Source organism: Sorex fumeus, unplaced genomic scaffold (assembly GCF_029834395.1).
Source record: "Sorex fumeus unplaced genomic scaffold, SorFum_2.1 ptg000086l, whole genome shotgun sequence".
In the NCBI taxonomy this organism is placed as follows: domain Eukaryota; kingdom Metazoa; phylum Chordata; class Mammalia; order Eulipotyphla; family Soricidae; genus Sorex; species Sorex fumeus.
This window is the reverse complement of record NW_026606143.1, coordinates 32,923,031-32,946,276: the sequence shown is the minus strand read 5'-3', so window position 1 is coordinate 32,946,276 and position 23,246 is coordinate 32,923,031. Positions and strand designations below refer to the sequence as shown.

The window sequence follows — 23,246 nt, the reverse complement described above, 5'->3', positions numbered from 1 at the left end:
CGCTCTGTGTGTGTGGAATCCTGCCTCATTTCTGCTCCAGATACTTCACGCCCCTAAAGAGGAGGCACTGAGCAAGAGCTCATTTAGGATCCTATTCGCTATCTGATCATATTTGTTTTGGGAGCCACACCTGGCAGTTCTCAGGGCTTCTCCAGCCTCTGCACTCTGGGATCACTCCTTGCAAACTCAGGAGACCATATGGGATGCCGGAGATTGAACTTGGGTTGGTCACGTGCCAAACAAGCACCCTACCCATGGTACTATTGGTCTGCCCCCTGATCACTAGCATTTCAAAGGGCCGAGTCACTAGAAGCCAGACCTTAATGTATTCCTCCGTTCCTAGCAGCATTATTCCTAACATCCTCAATGTAAAACCACCCCAATGTCCACCAGTGAGAAACAGTATTCAGCAATATTCATGAGCCATACTGAAGCACACGGCCACAGGGGAAGCTGGGAAAGCTCATGTTAAATAAGGGAGACGCTCACCAAAGGCCACTGTTTATGATTCTCATTGTGGAATGTTCCAAATAGGTAAATCTCGTAGATAGTGGCTGTCCAGAAAGTGAGGGATTGGTGGGGTAAGGCAGAAATAATTAGGAACTGAAGAGGACTAGCAGGTTTTTCCTTGGGCGGGGGGGGGGGGGGGGGTTGGTGATGAAAATGTTCTAGAATGAATTGTATGGAGGTGCATGAGTCTGCAAATCTACCAAACTTTCGGGGCCCGGGAGATAGTACACTGCTTAAGTTGCATGTCTTACATGTGGCCGACCCTGGTCAATCCCCTGTACCACTATGATTTCACAAGCATCGCGGGAAGCTTCCAAGTACCACTGGAGTAGCCTTTGTGGTCCCTGGCACCGCAGGGACCAAGTGACACCTCCAGGCTCTCACTTTGAACTGTGGTCCCACTGGCCAGATATTGCCAGGAGTGGCCCCCTGGGCCTCGAGCACCAAATTGGAAGTTCTGCTTACAAAAATGAACACAAAATAAACTGCATACTTTAAAGAGATGAATTGCATACTTTAAAGAGATTAATGGTTATTAAATTATTTCAATTATGATGTTAGATTTTTTTTAAATAAAGGTCCAGAGTCTGGAGTAATATAACAGCAGACAGGGCAGTGCCTTGAATGCAATAGACCCAGGTTCAATCTCTGGTACTACATATGCTCCCCCAAGCACCACCAGGAATGATTCCTGAACACAAAGCCAGGAGTAAGCCCCAAACACCACCAGGTGTGGCCCCTCCAGAAACAAAAATAAATAACAGTCCAAATAGGGGCAGGATGGTAATTCAGTGGTAGAGGACATGCCTGGTCTGTGTGAGACCCCAAGTTCAATCCTTAACACTGCATGGTCCCACCAAGCACTACTGGTGTGGCCCTACTTGGCCCCAAGCACCACTGGGTGTAGAGTATATTAAAATTAATTTTTAAAAAGGCATTCCAAATAAATTTTCACCTAGTAATAGATGGATAAGGTAGGAAAAAATGCAAAGTCTCTATTGATTTTTCCTGTAAATAAGCATAGAAATATGATTCCAATCAAATATATTACGGCAATCAGAACCTAGTCAATTTTAAATATATAAATTATTCAAAAGGACACCAAATTACTTACAAAAAGGGCTCAAGAAAAACTGTTGGGTACTTTCAAAGTGATAGTGACAAGGTATTTGGGTAAAAACAATTAGTACAGTTTCAAATAGTTCCACCTAAGGAATGAAAAGTTTAACTTTCTCCTTTAACTTTACCATTCTCCTTTAATAAAAACCCTGCTAAAATCCCACAGATCCTGCCCTCAGGGACAACAGCTTTCAGTGTCCTGACATAGTTCTTCAGACAACTACTAGAATCAATGCTATTAAAGTCAATAGGAACTGAAGTCCGGGAATGTCTGAGTGAAGAAACAAGTCTTAATCCAATTGTGAATTACTGGCACTTTCTTTTTTTTTTTTTTTTGGTTTGTTTTTTGTGGCGGGGGTGGGGGTGGCTTTTTGCGTCACACCCAGCTATGCAGAGGGGTTACTCCTGACCCATGCACTCAGGAAGTACTCCTGGTGGTGGTCAGGGGACCATATGAGATGTTGGGAATTGAACCCGGGTTGACCGTGTGCGAGGCAAACGCCCTACTGGCTGTACTACTGCTCCAGCCTCACTGGCACTCTTTCTTAAAAATGAACCAACCACATGTAATGCGCATTCTGAGGCTAGTTGCTTAACCCCAGGGCAAGAAATCATCAATGGGTCCTGATACAGAGTTCAGCTTCTTCCTGGAGTACCCACCAACCATGAGTCCACAGAGACAAACAGACTTCCTATGACATAGCAGTGACCACATTCTGTGAGTCTTTATCCTGTTAACAGAAAGTTGCCTCTTGGCTGTGTCTTTTGTGGGCACAAACAGCTGAAGTGGATCTGATCAACTTTAGCCAGAGCTAGACTCTCTATCTGAACCCACATTCCGCTACAGACAAAGAATTCTGAGGATCCCTCCATTCAAAAACGCATACACAAGCCAACTTAAATTAGGCTCCTAGAGCTCTCGGGGCAAAGTACCTTATAGGCTGAGCCTGGATCTCCCCAAGGTATCTCGGAATTGGGTCACTGGACAGTAATCAGGCCATGAGGGCAGAGCTCGTGTGAATGGGATAGCATCCCGTAAGAGGCTGAGTTAGTTCATTCTCTTTCTGCCACGTGGATTCAAGTCAGTGGCCTGCAACCTGGGAGACAGACTCTCGCCAGAACCTCATGATGTCAGCACCCTGATCCCTGCACTCTGATGTCCCTGTCTCTGGGAGAGTGAGACGTGTCAGTACAGCCACCCAAACTGACCAAGACTGTTTCCAAGTTTACAGAAACGATGGCTTTTTGTTTTCTGCAATAGAAGAAAATGTGAGAGGTTCCATTTTGATACGATTCATAAAAACTGAAACAGCCAGAGGTTGGGAGACACTCTGCTCCCCAGTTTGCTGGTCCTTCTAAGGATGATCCCGTGGTTCAATCTTCCAGTTGTTCCCTTTAGAGATGGTTGTGCTGCCTCGTCTTGAGTTCTCACTCCCTGATTTTCGAAAACTATTTCTCTCTCTCTCTCTCTCTCTCTCTCTCTCTCTCTCTCTCTCTCTCTCTCTCTCTCCCCTCTCATTTCTTTCATTGGTCTTGACTGTGGGTCATGTCAGTAAAATAAGCAGCAAAAAGAAATACCAAGGATTTAATGTTTCATATGTTCAACATAATCCCATAGTGTCAATTAATCTGCGAGAATAGACATCTGAAAGCTATTAGAATTTTCTTAACATAAACTCTTCACATGCAAAAAAAAAACCATGCAAAACTAAAATACTGTATTTCTGGATGGGATAAAAACATATAACCCTGACCCATACTTAAGGAAATCTGACAACTTTCTGGATCAGTTATTTTATAAAGCTACATCATTGAAATACTGAATCCTAAACTCTGACTATGGAATTAACTTAATTATTGGCAGGAATGCTGAAGAGGAGAATAGGATGTGCATGGCAACTTTTTATAAAATTACATAAAGCCTTGGGGCTGGAGCGATAGTACAACAAATAGGGCGTTTGCCTTGCATGCGGCTGACCCGGGTTCAAAACCCAGCATCCCATATGGTCCCCTGAGCACCGCTAGAAGTAATTCCTGAGGGCAAAGCCAAGAATAACCTCTGTGCATTGCCGGGTGTGACCCAAAAAGCAAAAAAAAAAAAAAAAATTACATAAAGCCTTTACAATATATTTTAGATTTAAAAAAATTTAATTTAATATTTTAGATTTTTTAGTACAATTAGATTTTAAATTTACTAAGAATTTAAAGCATTTGTATTCTGATTTTTTAATTTTAAAAATTATTATATGTTTAAATTTTTATTGAATCACCTTGAGATACACAGTTACAAAGCTGTTCACGATCAGGTTTCAGTCATACAATGTTCCAACACCCACCCCTTCATCCATTGCATATTTCCCATTTCCCACCACCAATGTCCCCAGTTTCCCTCTTGCTGTCCCCACCGCAGCCTGCTTCTATGGTAGGCACTTTTCTTCTCTCTCTCTCTCTCTCTCTCTCTCTCTCTCTCTCTCTCTCTCTCTCTCTCTCCCCTTTTGCCTTTTGGCATTATGGTTTGCACTAAGGTTATCATGTCTGTTCCTTTACCTACTTTCAGCACTTGGTTTTTGTCCAAGGGCTGGAGCGATAGCACAGAAGTAGGGCGTTTGCCTTACAAGTGGCCAACATGGCCAACCCGAGTTCGATTCCTCCGTCTCTCTCAGAGAGCCCAGCAAGCTACTGAGAGTATCTCGCCCACACGGCAGAGCCTGGCAAACTACCCGTGACATATTCGATATGCCAAACACAGTAACAACAAGTCTCATGATGGAGACATTACTGGGCCCGCTCGAGCAAATGGATGAACAACGGGAGGACCGTGACTGACCGTGACCGTTTTTGTCCAAAGTGATCATTTCTAGCTACTGTCATAGTGCTCCCTTCTCTATCCTATCTGCACTCCCTCCCCACAACTTCGGCAAGATTCCAACTGTGGATCCATCCTCCTGGCCCTTGTTTTTACTGTTCTTGGGTATGAGTCTCAGACTGTGTTTTTGTTTTATATCCTACAAATGTGTCCAATCATTCTATGTACATCCCTCTCCATCTGACTCCTTTCACTCAGCATGATACTCTCCATGTCCATCTATTTTTAAGCAAATTTCATTTTTTCCTGTGTACTATTCCATTGTGTAGATGTACCATAGTTTCTTTATCTAGTCATCTGTTGTTTCCAAACTCTGACTATTGTGAACTGTGCTTCAATGAACATAGAAGTGCTGATGGCATTTCTGCTGTGTGTTTTTTGTCCCTGGGGTATGTGGCACTGCTGGGTCATAAGCAAGTTCAATTTCTAGTTTTTTACAAGTTCTATTTCTAGTTTTTTGAGGAATGCCCATATTGTTTTCCAAAATGGCTGAACCAGTCGGCACCCACCAATAATGAATGAGAGTCCTTTTCTCATTGCATCTGCGCCAGCATTGGTTGTTCTTGTTCTTTTGGATGTGTGCTAGTCTCTGTGGTGTGAGATGATATCTCATTGTTGTTTCTATTTGCATCTCCCCGATGATTAGTGATGTAGAGTATTTTTTCATCTACCTTTTGGCCATTTGTATTTCATCTTTGAGGAAGTTTCTGTTTATTTCTTTTCCCCACTTTTTGATGGGGTTGGATTTTTTGTGTGTGAAGTATTACCAGTGCCTTATATATCTTTGATATTCACCCCTTGTCAGATGGGTATTGAGTAAATAATTGTTTCCATTCTGTGGGCTGTCTCTGTATCTTGGTCACCGTTAAACCACTTCTCTTTAGCTCTCTGCATTCTGCTTCCGTGACCTAATGTATTGTGGGTAAGGGACAATAGGCCTCTAGAGCTGGTGGAATTTTGCAAGCAGGGGATTGCTCACAGCACGAAGAACACAAATTTATCCATGCCCAATTAAAGGCTCCACAAGGGTCATTCTAACATATGCTGCTTTTTAATTATTGAGAAATACAGTTTGATGATATCCATACCCACACGTAACCTACAAGGTATCTAAGGTGTCAGAATGTCCTTCCACCAAACAAGTATCAGAATGGCACCCCCACTGCAGAAGTGAGGGGAGGACTCAAGGAGTTATTTGTAGCAAGCATTCTGCATTGTGTCTGGCACAAATTAATGCTCAACAACTGCTAATTATACTGACAGAACTGACCTACTAGGATAGATTTCATTCACATCAGTTCTTTTCTCCTATGAAACATTTCAGGAAATCAGCTGGTAGTGCGTGGGTTTGATTAGCCAGAAACACATAACCTCCAAGCACGGCCATTCCCCCCCATCCCCCCAAACAAAAGAGCTTTGTATAATCTGACATGTTCAAAGCCTCAGGCATTTTAAAATTAATCTTGTAAATTAACGCTCCAAGACTGAGTTACAACAACCTCCCGCTTTACGTAAGGAGACCACAAGTGTGCAATTCTTACTTTCAAGTGCTGCTTTTTCTCTCAACTGCTGCTGATTAGATTTCCCCCGCTTGGGTTTACAAATAATGCACAAGCTTCAAGTTGCCCTGGGCCTAGGCATTTGCACCATCTCACGTGACTAAATAACGGCCTGAAGGGGAATAAAGTGACTCAAGAGCCAAGCTTTACAGACAACCACTTCCTCTCAGCTTTGTTCCAGCCTCACTCCAGATTCCAGTGCTCAGCATTCTTTTTTCTTGGGGGGGGAGGGGGAGGGAGTTTGGGATCACATCTGGTGGTGCTCAGGACTTGCTGCTGGCTCTCTGTTTAGGGATCACGCCTGGTTATGTTCCAGCCTCATTCCAGATTCCAGTGCTCAGCATTCTTTATTCTTGGGGAGGGAGGAAAGAAGGAGATTTGGGGTCATATCTGGTGGTGCTCAGGGCTTGCTGCTGGCTCTCTGTTCAGGGATCGCACCTGGTTATGCCCCAGGGCCCATCTGTTGTGCCAGGGATTGAACAGGGTCCTGTCTATACAGATCTTTCTGGCTCCTGCCCCAGCCCCGCTCATCTTAAGTCTTTCAAAACATACAGAAACAATTTTAGGTCCCTTAACCACAAGGAAATGGTTTTACCACCCTCTTTAGACATCTTAATTTTTTGCCTCTCTTGCCTTTTGCTAGCAAGGTGGGGGGTTCTTGAGATGGGTAAGGACTGGCACTTTGGAAACTTACAGAATACATTTGTTTGGTGCCGTTGTCAGTATCCTCTCAGAGATGTGGAGGGATCATCTGCATAAGCTTCTTGTCATATACAAGGACTTCTGATTTTGTGTACAGTTGAACTGATCAATCCCATTATGTCTGTAACTAGTTTAAGAAATCATTTCCAACCTGGTTGGAGAATAACATCTGCCCAAAGGTAACAGAAACTGGGACCTGCTCTTCACAGGAAGCTTACTATAAGGGGATGAGGAAGCAGGGGGAGGACAGTAGGAAAATAGTGGAGGGCGTGGAAAGTGTATGTATGAAACCCTACGGCCAACTTTGTTTTGCTTATTAGATTTCCAGAGTAAAAATTTAAAAAAATTTTTTAAACCAGGATCACTGTCACTGTTCTCCTGTTGGTCATCGATTTGCTCAAGCAGGCCCAGTAACATCGTGAGACTTGTTACTGTGTTTGGCATATTGAATATATTGAATATGCCACAGAGAGCTTGCCAGGCTTTGGCATGCAGGCGAGATACTCTCAGTAGCTTGCTGGGCTCTCTGAGAGGAGTGGAGGAATCGAACTCGGGTCGGCAATGTTGGCTGCATGTAAGGCAAACGCCCTACCTGCTGTACTATCGCTCCAGCCCCATAATCAGGATACTTGCACGGGTAGCACGGTCCTCCCGTTGTTCATCAATTTGCTCGAGCGGGCCCAGTAACGTCTCCATTGTGAGACTTGTTGTTACTGTGTTTGGCATATCGAATATGTCACGGGTAGCTTGCCAGGCTTTGCCGTGCGGGCGAGATACTCTTGATAGTTTGCCGGGCTCCCTGAGAGGGGCGGAGGAATCGAACCCGCTCTGCCAGGTTGGCTGCATGCAAGGCTAACTCCCTACCACTGTGCTATCACTCCAGCCCAGGATACTTGAACTTTTAAAAAATTAAGTCAAAAACATTTTGACTTAACTTTTACAGGGGCTGGAGTGATAGCCCAGGATACTTGAACTTTTTAAAAATTAAGTCAAAAATATTTTGACTTAACTTTTACAGGGCCTGGAGCGATAGCCACAGCAGGTAGGGCGTTTTATGACAAATTTTATCAGTTTCTATAATGCTTTTTTACATCTATTGAAATGGTCACACTATTTTTCTTTCTTTTTTTTTGTTTTAAAATAAAAGAAGATTGTATATGGAGGTTTTTAGGAAGGGGGAGAGAAAGTGAGAGAGAGTAATGCGCTCAAGTAAGAGCACAGGTTTCTCCAGTAGTGCAGAGAGCCCCTACACACATCCCAGCATTCGCTATGGAAGCATGCAAGTACGCATCTCAAGAGGGGAGATGTGGGTGTATATGTGCTTAGGCGCTACATGTGCTCGGCCACGTGGGCAAAAGTAGCACATGAACTCGGGCAGCATATACACCCATACTCTTTTTCCTCCTTTAATATATTAACGTGATTCTTGGGTTAGAGAGATGGCACAGCAGCGCTTATCTTCATGCACCCACCCTGGGTTCGATCTCTGGTATGTCATACGGTCCCCTGAGCACCATCAGGAGTGATTCCTAAGTGCAGAGCCAGAAATAATCCCTGAGCATCATTCTCTCTCTCTCTCTCTATATATATATACATACATAAATATTAATATGGAAAATGATATTAGCAGATTTTCTTACTAGTAAATTTCTTTTTATTTCTGAGATAAACACCACCCGGTCATAACATGGTTATTATATACTGCTGAATTCCTTTTATATTTAACTTTGTATTTTTGCTTCAATATTCATAAGTGAACTTCTTCATAAATATTATTTTATTATGCTTTGTTTGACCAGGATAGCTCAGAACATTGGTCATATAAAATAAACTAGGAGTTAACTCTCGTTTATCTTTTATTCAGAATAATTTATTTAAAATAGAATTCCTTTTTTTTGGTGCTGGAGCGATAGCACAGCGGTAGGACGTTTGCCTTGCATGTAGCCAGCCCAGCCAATCCAGGTTCGATTCCTCCACCCCTCTCAGAGAGCCCGGCAAGCTACCGAGAGTATCTCACCCGCATGGTCATATTCAATAAGCCAAACACAGTAACAACAAGTCTCAAAAAATGGAGACATTACTGGGCCCGCTCAAGCAAATCGATGAACAATGGGAGGACATTCATTCATTCATTCATCATCCTGTTAATCGTCGATTGCCTCGAGCAGGCCCCAGTAACGTCTCTTTCATCCTAGCCCTGAGATTATATTCAAGGCTTTTTAGGAGAATGAGACCCATCATTGTTACTGGTATTTGGCATATTTGGTGCGCCACGGGGAGTTTGCCAGACTCTGCCCTGTGGGCAGGCTATATTCGATAGCCTACAAGTTTGTCCAGAGTAGGAATGGGATAATGAGATATCATAAAAAGATGTTCTGATAAGATGTTGCGCGGCCGCGAATGCGGCCGCGCGGTTCCGGGAGCTGCATTTTGTAGTCTCTGAGTCTTGGCCGCTGATGGGATTACACGGCGCCAGGGGGCCAGGTGGTGGGTGTGACCCCCGCCTACTGGAATTTGGAGGATCTGGGTGGAGGATGCTCGACTCCAATTCGAGTAGGCTTGGAGATCTCGGCCCCGGAACCCACGTGGCTTTGTCCCTCTGCCAGTACCTTCATGTGTGCGGAGAGTGGCAGCTCCCGGACGAGACCAGTGCAGTCAGTCTCCTGCCCCTGCGCCTGGCTGTTCCTCATCGGGGTCCCTTGGAGGGGAGCGGGTTGAGCTTTCCTCCCCACCCCGACCAGGGCTCCAGCAGCCGAAGACCTCCAGGACCAGCCACCACCATGCTGAGACCACTCTCCGCACACATGAAGGTACTGGCAGAGGGACAAAGCCACGCGGGTTCCGGGGCCGAGATCTCCAAGCCTACTCGAATTGGAGTCGAGCATCCTCCACCCAGATCCTCCAAATTCCAGTAGGCGGGGGTCACACCCACCACCTGGCCCCCTGGCACCGTATAATCCCATCAGCGGCCAAGACTCAGAGACTACAAAATGCAGCTCCCGGACGAGACCAGTGCAGTCAGTCTCCTGCCCCTGCGCCTGGCTGTTCCTCACCGGGGTCCCTTGGAGGGGAGCGGGTTGAGCTTTCCTCCCCGCCCCGACCAGGGCTCCGGCAGCCGAAGACCTCCAGGACCAGCCACCACCATGCTGAAACCACTCTCCGCACACATGAAGGTACTGGCAGAGGGACAAAGCCACGCGGGTTCCGGGGCCGAGATCTCCAAGCCTACTCGAATTGGAGTCGAGCATCCTCCACCCAGATGGGAGGACAGTGTTTGTTTTTGTTTGTTTTGGTGTTGGGGTGGGTGGAAACTCCTAGTGATGCTCAGGGGCTATTCCTTGCTCTGTGCTCAGTGTTGAAACATGACCCATATGTGGTGCCGGGTTTGGAACCAGGGTCCAGTGCCTTACTCCCTGTACTATTTCACTGAACCAAGCTAGGATTACTTCTTAATCTTCGGTCCTCTGCCCAGTTCATTGTAATCCCTGGGCAAAACCCCAGTTTGGTTGCCTCTGATTCTGCCAATTCTGAGGGTATGCCTGTGTAGCTGAATGTGGCAGGGGATAAACATTAGCCAGACTGACTGAGCTCACTTAGGATGAATGCACGTGGTGGTGCCGTTGGATTGTCAATTAGAACTAACCTCTGGCTTGCCATTCTGTCTCCTAAAGCATGCTTCACTCTGCGGCCTCCACTAACTTTCCCATCTCCACTCTCGGCTGATGACTATGTCATGTTTCACAGAAATGATTGAAAGAGAAGAACGAGGTGCCCTTGCACCCTTCCCTCATGTTTTTTGGGAGTAAGGATCTGGGTTCCAGGCTCAGTCCCCCCATCCCACCTCATCCGCCCAGCTCAGATATGCCACTCCATCTCTCAAGGACTCAAGGACTTTGTCCCAGAAACGCTCACTCTGCCTTCCCTGGGTCTTCCTTGGTGTTTCCTCCAAGGTCTTCTTTTCTGAGGCAAACTCCTCTTTGATCGCCACTTCCACTGTATCTACACTCGCGCCAGTGATGTCATTCAGTCTCACAGCCTTTAAACATCACAGATATACAGATAACAACCCAGCCCTGACTTCTAGACTCACCCATGCAACTGCCTACCCACCATTTTTATTAGATGCCTAACGCACCTCAAACTTAAACCTGGTTTTCTTTCCTCCCCAGACTCAGCCATCTGGTATACCACAATTCTATCCTACCAGTTGCTTAGGTTCATAACCTGGGAGTTTCTCTTGACTGTCCCTTTCCCCCAGACACCTTGGACCCAATCCACCAATGAATCCTGTTCTCTAGCTTTAAAATTTCCCTCCACTTTCACAACTCTGAGCTGTCTCCATCGCAGCCACCCTGTCTGAACCATCATCTCTCAAGACAGATCTTCCTAACTGACCAGTCTTCCAGGCACGTAGCAATTCTTCTTGAAAGTTATTCAGATGATATCACCCATCTGTTCAAAACCCTCTCACAGCTTCTTCCCACTCAGAATAAAAGCCTACTACTTCTTTCACTTTTAGAGATGAATGAATAAATAAACTGGCCTCATTTGTAAACCCATCTTGAATTAAGATTTTTTTCTCTTGGTTTCGTTTTGGGGCCACACCCAGTGATGCTCAGGACTTACTCCTGGATCTGTACTCAGGAATCACTACTGACAGGCTCAGAGGACTTACAGGATGCCAGGGATCAAACCAGGGTCAACTGCATGCAAAACAAGCATCCTACCAGCTGTATTATCTCTCTAGTCCCTCATTTTCAAATTTACTTCCCCAAAATATTCATAGTATTTTTTCCACTTTTTTTTGTTTGGGGGCCAGCAATGCTCATGGGTTACTCTGGCAATGTACTCAGGAATTACTCCTGGAAGTGCTCCGGGGACGATATGGGATGCTAGGGATTGAACCCGGGTTGATGTGTGCAAGCCAAGTGCCCTACCTACTATACTATCATTCTGGCACCTTGCTCCCATCAACTCTGACATTTACCTAATAATCTTTATTTTTTAAAACTCTTTGGTTTTGTCAATCTGTATTAGTTATTTATGTGATCTTAATTGCTGCTCTTACTTTTATTTCCTTACATTTTCTTGAGTGCATTCTGCTATTCTTTTCTCAACCTTAGAAAAGACTTTTTTAAATCTTTTTTCTTTCCTAACATTCATTTCAGGATATGAATTTCTCTTTGAAACTCACTTTAGCTATATCCTATAAATTCATACTTGTAAAGATTTTGTTATTCAGTTCTAAATCATCATTTTCATTATAATCTCTTAGATCCATGGCATCATCTATCTAAGCTATAGTCAGATGTGGGCTCAGTAAGATTCCAAACATATCTGGGGGGACATTAGCAGTCTTTTATTATTCCTTTTTAATTTTCTTGCTATTTTTTGGCTTTTTGGGTAACAACCAGCGATGCTCAGGGATTATTCCTGGCTCTGTACTCAGGAATTACTCTTGGCGGTGCTCGGGGGACTACATGGGATGCTGGAAATTGAACCTGGGTTAGCCGCGTGCAAGGAAAACACTCTACCTGTTGTGCTATCACTCCATCCCCTTTCTTGCATTTTTTACTAAACAAGTCATGATGGATGTAAAGTTTGTTCTTCAGTGCTTTTGAGACTTCCTTTATATTCTAATTTATGATCAATTTTTGAAAAATATACTCTGCAGAGTTGAAGCAAGTAGTTTCTGCTGGTTGTCTGCAGAAGTGTAATACGTACACTTGACTGAGCTTGTTTCTTATGTACTCAGATTTCTGTCTTGTGATTATTACTTCTCTTCTTCATCAACTAACATCTATCAGGGGAGTTAGAAAGCACTCCCACTGTACAGCTGGGGATATGAGAGTTCAATAGACTGGAGTGCAAGCAGGAGCCCTGACTTTACTCTCCAGAGCCCTATGGCTTCCTGAGTACTGAGCTGGGATCAACCCCTGAATCCTTAGCTAGGAGTGATCCCTGAGCACCTCCAAAGTGTGGGCCCAAGCCCAAAACAACAAACAAAATATCTGCCCCTGTGATTAGAGATTACTTTTAAACTTCTACAGTTATCACCGGCCACCTTCCAGAACTCACGGCTGTTTCTCCCGGAAGAGAGCATAAAATGAGCCCCCCCCCATAACCATGCCACCGGACTTCATGCAGGCTGTTTTCATTCAGGGCGCCCCAGAGGGGGGCGGGTGAGAGCCCTCCCCGCCCCAAGGGACTCAGTCCCTGACCCAAGGGACTCAGTCCCAGCAGTCAACCTCCACTACCCAACCGCCGCCACGCTCCAGGCTGCTTTCCACATGCTCTGGCCGAGCCTCACATATTTGCCACTGTCACTGTTAGTGACAAATATGTGAGCCTCACATATGAGTGAACATAATCCTGGACACATCATAAGACACTCCCTACCCATTTTTCATAATTACCACACCATATTTGATGAGGTTCAGACAGTAGGCAATAAATCATAGAGGGAAATATATATATCTCGGAGAGCCCAGCAAGCTACTGAGAGTATCCTGCCCTCGTTGCAGAGCCTGGCAAGCTACCTGTGGTGTATTCAACATGCCAAAAACAGGTCTCATTCCCCTGACCTTGAAAGAGCCTCCAATAGTAAGAGGCTCCTTAGAGAGTAATAGTAATAGTAGAGTACTAATAGTAGCCTCCTTAGAGAGGCTGCAAAAATCTCAGGGCTGGGAAGAATGGAGACGTTACTGATGCCCACTCGAGTAAATCAATGAACAACCAGATGACAGTGATACAGTGATACAATTATCAGTTTTGCTTTATACACTTTGGCCAAGTTTTGCTTTATACAATTTGAAGCTATGTTGTTACTGTTCTCTGAGGTATAAATTACCTTATTTTCCAAATAGAAGTGAGGCCAGAAACAAAAATTGCCAAACTTTGCAAAACTTTCTTTCTTTCTTTCTTTCTTTCTTTCTTTCTTTCTTTCTTTTTTTTTTTCTGCTTCTGGGCCACACCTGGTGGAGCTTACTCCCGGCTTGACACTCAGGTCAGAGATCACTCCTGGTAGAGCTCTGGGGACCATAAGGATGCCAGGGATCGAGTCAGGTTCAGTCACATGCAAAGCAAGCATCCTACCTGCTGTATTCTCTCTTTAACCCCAATGCTTCGTTTTTAAAGCACTCTGAGTGCAGTGCATGGTATTACAATTAAGCTTCACTGGTTGAGGAAGAATGATTCACAGCTTCATAACCAGCTGAAACTTGATGTTTATTTTGTGGCAAATCCATTTAATAGATTAAATGAAATTGTGCTAAGAGGATTTGCAAGTTGTTGTTATGATAGAAATTATTGTGGCTCTTTGTGTTAACAACTACTAGAGCAAAGAGACTTGAAACGTGGATGAAGTGAAGCTTCTTACACAGCTACCAGACATTTCCCTGGGACTGTGGAACTTGTCAGGGTTCTACATCTCCTGCCACTGTAACGTCTCAAATATCCCCCACCCTGTGCCCAAATTCTCATCTTCAAAATGGCATCAGAACCAATACTATAGTTCCTCATATACACAATGCTGCTGGAGAGCTGGTTTATTGATTTGAGAGAAACTCTGTTTCAAATACATTTTATACCCTTTAAAAATAAATAAGTTGGTTTCTTTTCTGGTAAATTATATGCTTACCATCTAGTAATGGAATTCTTAATCTCTAATAATATAATTTTTAACACTCAAAAATGTATTCTGATATTAGCATGACTATGCCAATTTCTATTTGGTTAGTATTTGTTTAACATAGCTTCTTCCACTGAATTACTTTCAACTTTTTAGTATCCTCTGTTCTAGATTTTGTCTACCTTGAAAATGAATATTTTAAATAATTTACAGGGCCAGGTAGTACAGAGATTAGAGAATTTCTTTGCATGCTGGTCGACCCTAATTAGATCCTTGGCCCAGATTATCCCCTATACACCACCAGGAGTGATCCCTGAGCACAGAGACAGGAGTAAGTCCTGAGCACTGCTGGGTGTGCCCACCCCTTTAAGTAATTGCCCCTGTCTAATTAAGCACTGACATTTATTGTGGTTACTAATTCATTCAATTATTCATTCATTCATCATCCTGTTATTTGTCGATTGCCTCGAGCAGGCCCCAGTAACGTCTCTTTCATCCTAGCCCTGAGATTATATTCAAGGCTCTTTAGGAGAATGAGACCCATCATTGTTACTGGTATTTGGCATATTTGGTACACCACGGGGAGTTTGCCAGACTCTGCCCTGTGGGCAGGCTACATTCGATAGCCTGCAAGTTTGTCCAAAGTAGGAATGAGATAGTAAATGTCATAAAAAAGATGTCCTGATAAGATGTTGCGCGGCCGCAAATGCGGCCACGCGGTTCCGGAGGCTGGATTTTATAGTCTCTGAGTCTTGGCCGCTGATGGGATTACACGGCGCCAGGGGGCCAGGTGGTGGGTGTGACCCCCGCCTACTGGAATTTGGAGGATCTGGGTGGAGGATGCTGGACTCCAATTCGAGTAGGCTTGGAGCCTGGCTGTTCCTCGCCAGGGTCCCTTGGAGGGGAGCGGGTTGAGCTTTCCTCCCCGCCCCGACCAGGGCTCCGGCAGCCGAAGACCTCCAGGACCAGCCACCACCATGCTGAGACCACTCTCCGCACACATGAAGGTACTGGCAGAGGGACAAAGCCACGCGGGTTCTGGGGCCAGATCTCCAAGCCTAATTGAATTGGAGTCGAGCATCCTCCACCCAGATCCTCCAAATTCCAGTAGGCGGGGGTCACACCCACCACCTGGCCCCCTGACGCCATGTAATCCCAGCAGCGGCCAAGACTCAGAGACTATAAAATCCAGCCCCCGGACGAGACCAGTGCAGTCTCCTGCCCCTGCGCCTGGCTGTTCCTCGCCGGGGTCCCTTGGAGGGGAGCGGGTTGAGCTTTCCTCCCTGCCCCAACCAGGGCTCCGGCAGCCGAAGACCTCCAGGACCAGCCACCACCATGCTGAGACCACTCTCCGCACACATGAAGGTACTGGCAGAGGGACAAAGCCACGTGGGTTCCGGGGCCGAGATCTCCAAGCCTACTCGAATTGGAGTCGAGCATCCTCCACCCAGATCCTCCAAATTCCAGTAGGCGGGGGTCACACCCACCACCTGGCCCCCTGGCGCCGTGTAATCCCATCAGCGGCCAAGACTCAGAGACTATAAAATCCAGCCCCCGGACAAGACCAGTGCAGTCTCCTGCCCCTGCGCCTGGCTGTTCCTCGCCGGGGTCCCTTGGAGGGGAGCGGGTTGAGCTTTCCTCCCCGCCCCGACCAGGGCTCCGGCAGCCAAAGACCTCCAGGACCAGCCACCACCATGCTGAGACCACTCTCCGCACACATGAAGGTGGTTACTAATATGATTCTTATTTGTGTCTCCTAGTGCCCGCACGGCAGAGCCTGGCAAGCTACCCGTGTAGTATTCGATATGCCAAACACAGTGACAACAAGTCTCATGATGGAGACGTCACTGGGCCCGTTCGAGAAAATTGAAGAACAACGGGAGGACAGTGACAGTGACAGTTTTGGCCTTTATTCTTGACAGTGACAGTTTTAGCCTTTATTTTTACCTTTTGTTGTTTTTTTACTTCTCTCTCCCCTTCTCTTTCTTACTCCTGGAGTGATCCAATTTTCTTATTTCTTATTCCTCCGTGTTTTCAGAAAGTTATATATTGCACTTTTATCACTACACTTAAGTATGAACTCTTCACTGAAAATATATACCAACTCCACCCTTTTTTAAATTTTTTTGGGTCACACCCAGAGATGTTCAGGGGTTACTCCTGGCTCTGCACCCCACCCAGGAATTAGTCCTGGTGGTGCTCGGGGGACCATAAGGGATGCTGGGAATCAAACCCGGGTTGGCCGCATGCAAGGCAAACGCCCTACCCGCTGTGCTATTGCTCCAGACAACCCCCCCCCACACACACACTCCACCCTTTTTAAGGTGATAAGGGCCTCAGAAAGTTTCCGCTCCAGTCTCATCCCATTCTTCTGGCCTGCTATTGTTGTCTAGACTTAATTATATTTCCTATAAATGCTCCCTCGAACTGTCGCTGTCACTGTCCTCCCACTGTTCATCGATTTTGCTCAAGCTGGCCCAGTAACGTCTCCACTGTGACACTAGGTACTGTGTTTGGTATATAGAATACATCACGAGTAGCTTGCCAGGCTTTGTCGTGCGGGCGAGATACTCTCAGTAGCTTGCCAGGCTCTCTGAGAGGGGTGGTGGAATCGAACCCGGCTCAGTGGGGCCAGCTGCGTGCAAGGCAAATGCCCTACCCACTGTGCTATCACTCCAGCTAGTCTTTATTATTGCTATCTGCTCCATATTCAATGTTTTAGTTATGTCTTTCTTCTCATTTCAAATTCTACTGCCACTAAATAGGAATGCTGAATTACTGTCCTGGTGTCCTTTATCTGCTTTCTGCATGGTCAGGGAAAAGGTCCTCAAAGCCACTCTCCAGAGCCCTATGGCTTCCTGAGTACTGAGCTGGGATCAACCCCTGAATCCTTAGCTGGGAGTGATCCCTTAGCACTTCCAAAGTGTGGGCCCAAGCCCAAAACAACAAACAAAATACCTGCCCCTGTGATTATAGATTATTTTTAAACTTCTACAGTTATCACTGGCCACCTTCTAGAACTCATGGCTGCTTCTCCCAGAAGGGAGCATAAAATGAGGCCCCCCCATAACCATGCCACCAGACTCCATACCAGGCTTATACCCAGTGGTGCCAGGGGTGTCAGACAGCACCCAGGATGGGACTTGAGACCTCACTCATGCAAGTCATGCACTGCACCCCTACTGAGCTATCTCTCCAACTCTTCTTTTAACTGCTCTTTATATCAAAATATCTGCGGTTCCAATGAACATTGCCTTGAGTAGGATTATCCATATTCTCTTATCACCACTTTGAAATGAACAATTCACGAACCTTCAAACACAGTTGATCTGGAAGAAAAGCATGTAGTTAGCACTTCTTCCCCATGTCAGAATGAATGTGGACATTTTTAAGCTAATAAATATATGTAGGGGCTAGAGCAATAGCACAGTGGGTAGGGAGTTTGCCTTGCACATGGCCAACCTGGGATCTATTCCCAGCATCCCATATGGTCCCCTGAGCACCGCCAGGGGTAATTCCTGAGTGCAGAACCAGGAGTAACTCCTGTGCATTGCCGGGTGTGACCTCAAAAAAAGCAATAAATAAATAAATAAATATGAGTAGACTCCCTGGAACACATATTTTATTCTATATAAACAAAATCGAATCTGTAATAGGTCCCTGTACAAACACGGCTCTTTCCTTCTTTGATGTAAAGAGTCAAGTGATCTTTTGGTACTGGAGATATCTGGCAAATGCCTAATTTCAGTTCTCTTTCACAGACAAGGCAAAGGAATTAGTTGACATGCGAGCTGATATGAACAAACTATTGCCTCTACCACAAGCATGGCTGTGAGCTTGTTACGTTGAACACTGAGCAATTCCTAACAAGCGAACTCAATGTAAATTTATCTCAGTTTATAAAGCAAGTCAGAAACAGAGTCCAGTGCTTGTACCATTTGACAGTGAAAAATGATTCATAAACATATTTGCACGTAGCTAAAGGAGAAGGGGAGACATAGCATGAACTTTAGACACTACTAGTCCAGTTCATTTTTTTTTTATTGTGGGGAAAATAGACACAACATTGCTCATTTTTTTTGGTGGTGCCAGAACAGAAAAGGAACAAATCTGCCCAGTGCCCTGGGCCTTGTGTTTTCACCACATCCGTGGGTGAAGTCTTGTCACCCTCCAAATCAATGAGGTGTCAAAGGGATGGAAGACAGGGCTCACATATGCAAGGCGCACGTTCACCGCCCAGAGTGCTCAGATGAGCTGTGTGAAGTCACTCCGAAAAGACTAGGCAGTATTGAATGCTTGAGGGCGACACTGTCAAGAGGTGGGTGAGGCATTTCCTTTTGTTCTCTCTCTCCTTTTGGGTGTTGTGGTTTGCAAAAGAGGCATTGAATGGCAATCATGTTTGGTCTATAGTCTACTTTCAGCATGCTTCTCCCATCTTGGGAGGATCCTCCCAACACCCTTTATTTGGTGCTCCCTTCTCTATCTGAGCTCCCTTTTCCCCTAGCATTTGTGGCTGGGCCCTGCCACAGAGGCAGGGTGGGATGGGGGGATGGGGGGTGGGAGGGATACTGGGATCCGTGGTGGTGGGAAATGGGCACTGGTGGAGGGATGGGTGTTTGATCATTGTATAATTGAAACCCAAGCACAAAAATTTGTAAGTCTACAACTGTACCTCATGGTGTCTCATTTAAAAAAAAAAAGAGGTGGGTCAGGCAGACAGGAGCAGGATGCTGCCCCATGCAGACGGATGGGACTTGACAGCACTAAATTACCTTAGAAGATTCTGATTAACCAGAAGCTTGACAATGCAGCCAGGAAGGGAAACAGAGGGCAAGACCTGCAGGCTTCTTATCAAACTACCCCCAAAACAAATACAACTAAAGACTCAGACAGCTTTTCCGCTCTTCCCACAACTTATTTTTTTTTTAATCATTAAAATGCTGCAGGGGAAAGTCCAACACGGTAGCTCTGCTGCGCTGAGAGAAAAGGCCATTCCTCGGCTCGGGAGCGGGGGATGTCTGATCAATAGCTGGGCACTGGGCAGGCTCCACGCCGGCGCATAAGCACTTGCTCCACAAGGCTTCAAGGGGGTCCTTTCAGGAGTCTGAAGCACGCACGGGTGGAAATGGAACAAATCTGCCCAGCTCTCTGGGCCTGTCTTTCACTGAGTTGGTGGGCAACCTCATGTCGCCCCCCCCCCCCAAAGCAGTGAGGTGCAGTATGGGTGTCACCAGAAGAAGGCGAACAGGGGCTGGGTGTGAAGTGAGGCGCGAGACCACAGCAAAGGCCTCCCCACCCAGGGCAAGAGCACTGGCTCTGTCCATGTGCAGAGTGAGTGGCAACCCGCAACACACAGGTACTCACTCTTCTTCACCAAACCTCCAGGCAGGTCTGGATCACCCCCACTCAACAGCTGAGGGTAGGGGCTAAGAATGGGGAGCCAAGGGTTTCTACACCATTCAAAGCTGGGACTGGAGAGATAGCACAGCGGGTAGGGCATTTGCCTTGCACGCAGCCAACCCGGGTTCGATTCCCAGCATCCCATATGGTCCCCTGAGCAGAGCCAGGAATAATCCCTGTGCATTGCCGGGTGTGACCTAAAAAGCACTGTCACTGTCACTGTCCTCCTGTTGTTCATCAATTTGCTTGAGTGGGCCCAGTAACGTCTCCATTGTGAGACTTGTTGTTACTGTGTTTGGCATATCGAATACTACGCGGGTAGCTTGCCAGGCTTTGTCGTGTGGGCGAGATACTCTCAGTAGCTTGCTGGGCTCTCTGAGAGGGGCAGAGGAATTGAACTCGGGTCAGCCGTGTCGGCCGCGTGCAAGGCAAAAGCCCTACCCACTGTGCTATCGCTCCAGCCCATTAACAACAACAACAACAACAACAAAAGCAAACCAAAGCGGAGACTAGCATTCAAACACTGGGGAGATGCCAGACCCAAATGTCCTCAGTTCTGCTCCTAGCCCCTGCTGGGGCAAAGTCTGCAGGAAGCTCGCACAGGGCCAGAGACGGCCTGTGTTCAGTCGGTGCTTCTCCTCTCTGTGTGGCTGTTCTTATTCCAAGGCGGGAATGAGAACGCGCTACATGAAGGGGTGCTGCCCCAGCTCGTTTTCTTTTTTCTTTTGTTTTTGTTTTTGTGTTTTGGGTCACACCCAGCGATGCTCAGGGCTTACTCCTGGCTCTGCAATTAGGAATTCCTCCCAGCGGTGCTGGGGGGATCATATGGGATGCCGGGGGATCGAACCGGGTCTGCTGTGTGCAAAGCAAAGCTTCCCAGCTGTACTATTATTGCTCTGGCCTCCCAACTCACTTTCATGCGTGTTTAGTCCCTTTCTGGAATCCAAGTGCTTCTAACTCACAAACCACTTCTGGCCCGGCTATCCTCTCTGCCCAGGCCTCACTGCACACAAGCATTTCTGATTCTTTGTAAGCCCAGAACCTAAGTTAATCTTGCTTATCTGCGGCGGGCATGTAACTGGCCAAACTGAGGCTGCCTATCACAGCTGAAGAGTGCCCACCTCCTCTGGAACTGGCTGAGAAAGGAAAATGGTCAGTGGCTTGGGGGCAGGGATGTTCCCAACTTACCCTGTGGGCCTCTAAGCCTGGAATGCCTCTGCTTTCGCTGATGCTATAAATAGTGGCTGTTGACCAGGGACGAGTAACAGAGCCTGTCTTCACTAGGAATTAAAATAGTCCTGTGGTCTTAGGTGATGGGGCCCACACAACCTGAGCCCAGTTACCCAAAGCAGCAGGGATCTCCAGGCCTCTGGGCACGTGGGCTGCTTCACAGGTCCCCATGTACTTGGGAGCAGAAGACATGCCTTTGGTCTGGCCTACATCAGTCACCGTTTGTGCCGCAATTTGCCCATCTCTGTCATAAAAGCGCAGCCCGAGCAAGCCCTAAGGCCCTCCGAGGTGCGTCTCCAACGAGGCAAGTCACAGGAGCAGCAGGCCACGCTCAGGAGTGGCTGCGAACCCCAGGGGCTTCCCTAATCGGGTCCAGAATCCCCAAGCAGCGGGCTCACCCAAAAGGAAGAGTCCGTGCAAATGACATTTGGCACCCAGGAGTGCCTCTTTCCATCTTGCATCTGCAAGAGTGGTCAAAAATGTTTGCCAGGTGCACAGCCCTTTGGCCCGCCTGTCCCAAGATGACGGGGTGGGAACGCTGGTGGGTCAGCAAGGGGTGGACTGAAAGAGGAAAACTGTATTTTTTCAGTCTTGGGACACGAGAGGGACCTGGGTTAGAGAGCCACGGAGGGCAGATCCGCGTGGCCTCTTCTTACCTGGTAACACAGGATGGTCTGCTGCACCAGGCGCGCGTATCCGTCCAAGCGGACCCCGGAATTGCTCCGGCTCCTCATCTTTGGCAAGGAGCCCGAGGTCTCGGTGGTCGGGCCAGGAGGCCCGAGAGCAGCCGCGGCCCCGGCGGTTCCCGGGATGGAGCCTGGCGGAAGGGGGTCGGGAGTTTTCCAAGAGAGAGAATCGAAGTGTGAGGGCCGAGGCTGCAGGGGGCAGGGGTGGGTATGGGGCTGGCGTTGGCGCTGGGGAGGCCCCGCCTTGTCCAGACCCGCCTGGGCCCCGACGCTCACGGGTTCGGGTCGGGGACGGGTGCAAGGAGAGGCCTCCAGAAAAACGGAGAGCGGGAACGCGGGGCGACGACGCCCGCACCGAGCCTTTTTCTTTTTTTGTCTTCGATCGGGGGTGGGGTCGGGAGCGGGAGAATCCCGGGCGGGCCTCCAACCCCCCACTTGGCCTTCCCTGCCCGCCGCGACCCGCTCCCGGCCCCGCCTCCGGTCCCGCCCCCAGCCCCGCCCCCACGGCGGACCGGAACCCTCCGCGTCGCCGCTCGAGGGAGGCCTGCCAAGGGGGGGCTGCGGGAGCCGCGGAGAACTAGCCCCAGGCGGCAACCAGTCTGCCTCCCGGAGCCCCGTACCTCCCTACCCACCGCCGATCCCCGACCTCCGTGGAGGCTGGACACTCAGGCCTGGCCGTCGCCTAGGCCACCTGGACGCCCGGGACACGCTCCGGTCCCGCCCCCTGCCAGCCCCGGCTCCGCCCCTGCCCCGCCCCCTGCCTGCCCCGGTCCCACCCCCTGCCGGCCCCTGCCCTGGCCCCGGCCCCCGAGCCGGGCTGGACCCGCCGAGCCGGGCTTGAGCATCCAGGTGAGGGCATCCTGGCGGCTCTCCCGCGTCTCTGCAGCCCTGTGTGGAGCCCGGGAGATAACGGACTACGCCCGCCAGCGGGGCGAAGGACTCGATCCTGGGCGCCGCACGACGCAGAGGAGGTCGCCGGGATGTGCCGCCCTCCCTCCGCAGAGGCGGGAGAAACCGGCGCGCGCTCTGGGGCCGCGTGACCCCCATTTTCCGACTCCTGGCGGCCCGGAGACTGCTAGCCAAGCGGTGGGGCCACGACCACCCCCTGCGCGCCCCCGCCCGCCGTGCCTGCTGCTCATCTCATGCCAGCCTGCAACTTGGCGTCCTAGTTTTTTCATGGCTACCATTTACCTGCAGTTTCCACCCCACACCCCCAAAGTATGCATTTTCCACCCAAATCGGTCCATGTGTATCCCGCTGGCCAGCTAGGCTGACTTTCTGCGAGCACTTTGCTAGTTGGTGTGTTACTATGTGGTTACTGTTCGCTGGAGTCAATAAATAGATCCTCCCCACCCCCCACCCCCCCACCCCCGTTCCTTGCCTATTTATTCTAAACTGCCTTTCCCTTTGGGGCTAGCCTTGGCTCTTTCTCCTGATCAGCTTTCCCTTTCTCTGAATTCCTTTAGGAGTGTACGTTTTGGAGTCCATTCTCCTTGAGTTCAGATTCCAGTTGTGCCATTGACAAAGTGGTGTGACCTTTGGCG

The 23,246-nt window shown here is 47.9% G+C and overlaps 1 protein-coding gene across 1 annotated transcript in view; it reads right to left on the bottom strand.

Annotated features, from left to right (window-relative positions):
* The window catches only part of PHKA2 (phosphorylase kinase regulatory subunit alpha 2), an 85,957-nt gene extending 64,097 nt beyond the window's left edge, over positions 1-21,860 (bottom strand). The window contains exon 1 of the mRNA XM_056131164.1: positions 21,673-21,860. Coding sequence (XP_055987139.1) covers positions 21,673-21,750 — 78 coding nt within the window. The 5' untranslated portion in view covers positions 21,751-21,860. The remainder of the gene's footprint in view (positions 1-21,672) is intronic.
* Between the last annotated feature and the right edge of the window lie 1,386 nt (positions 21,861-23,246).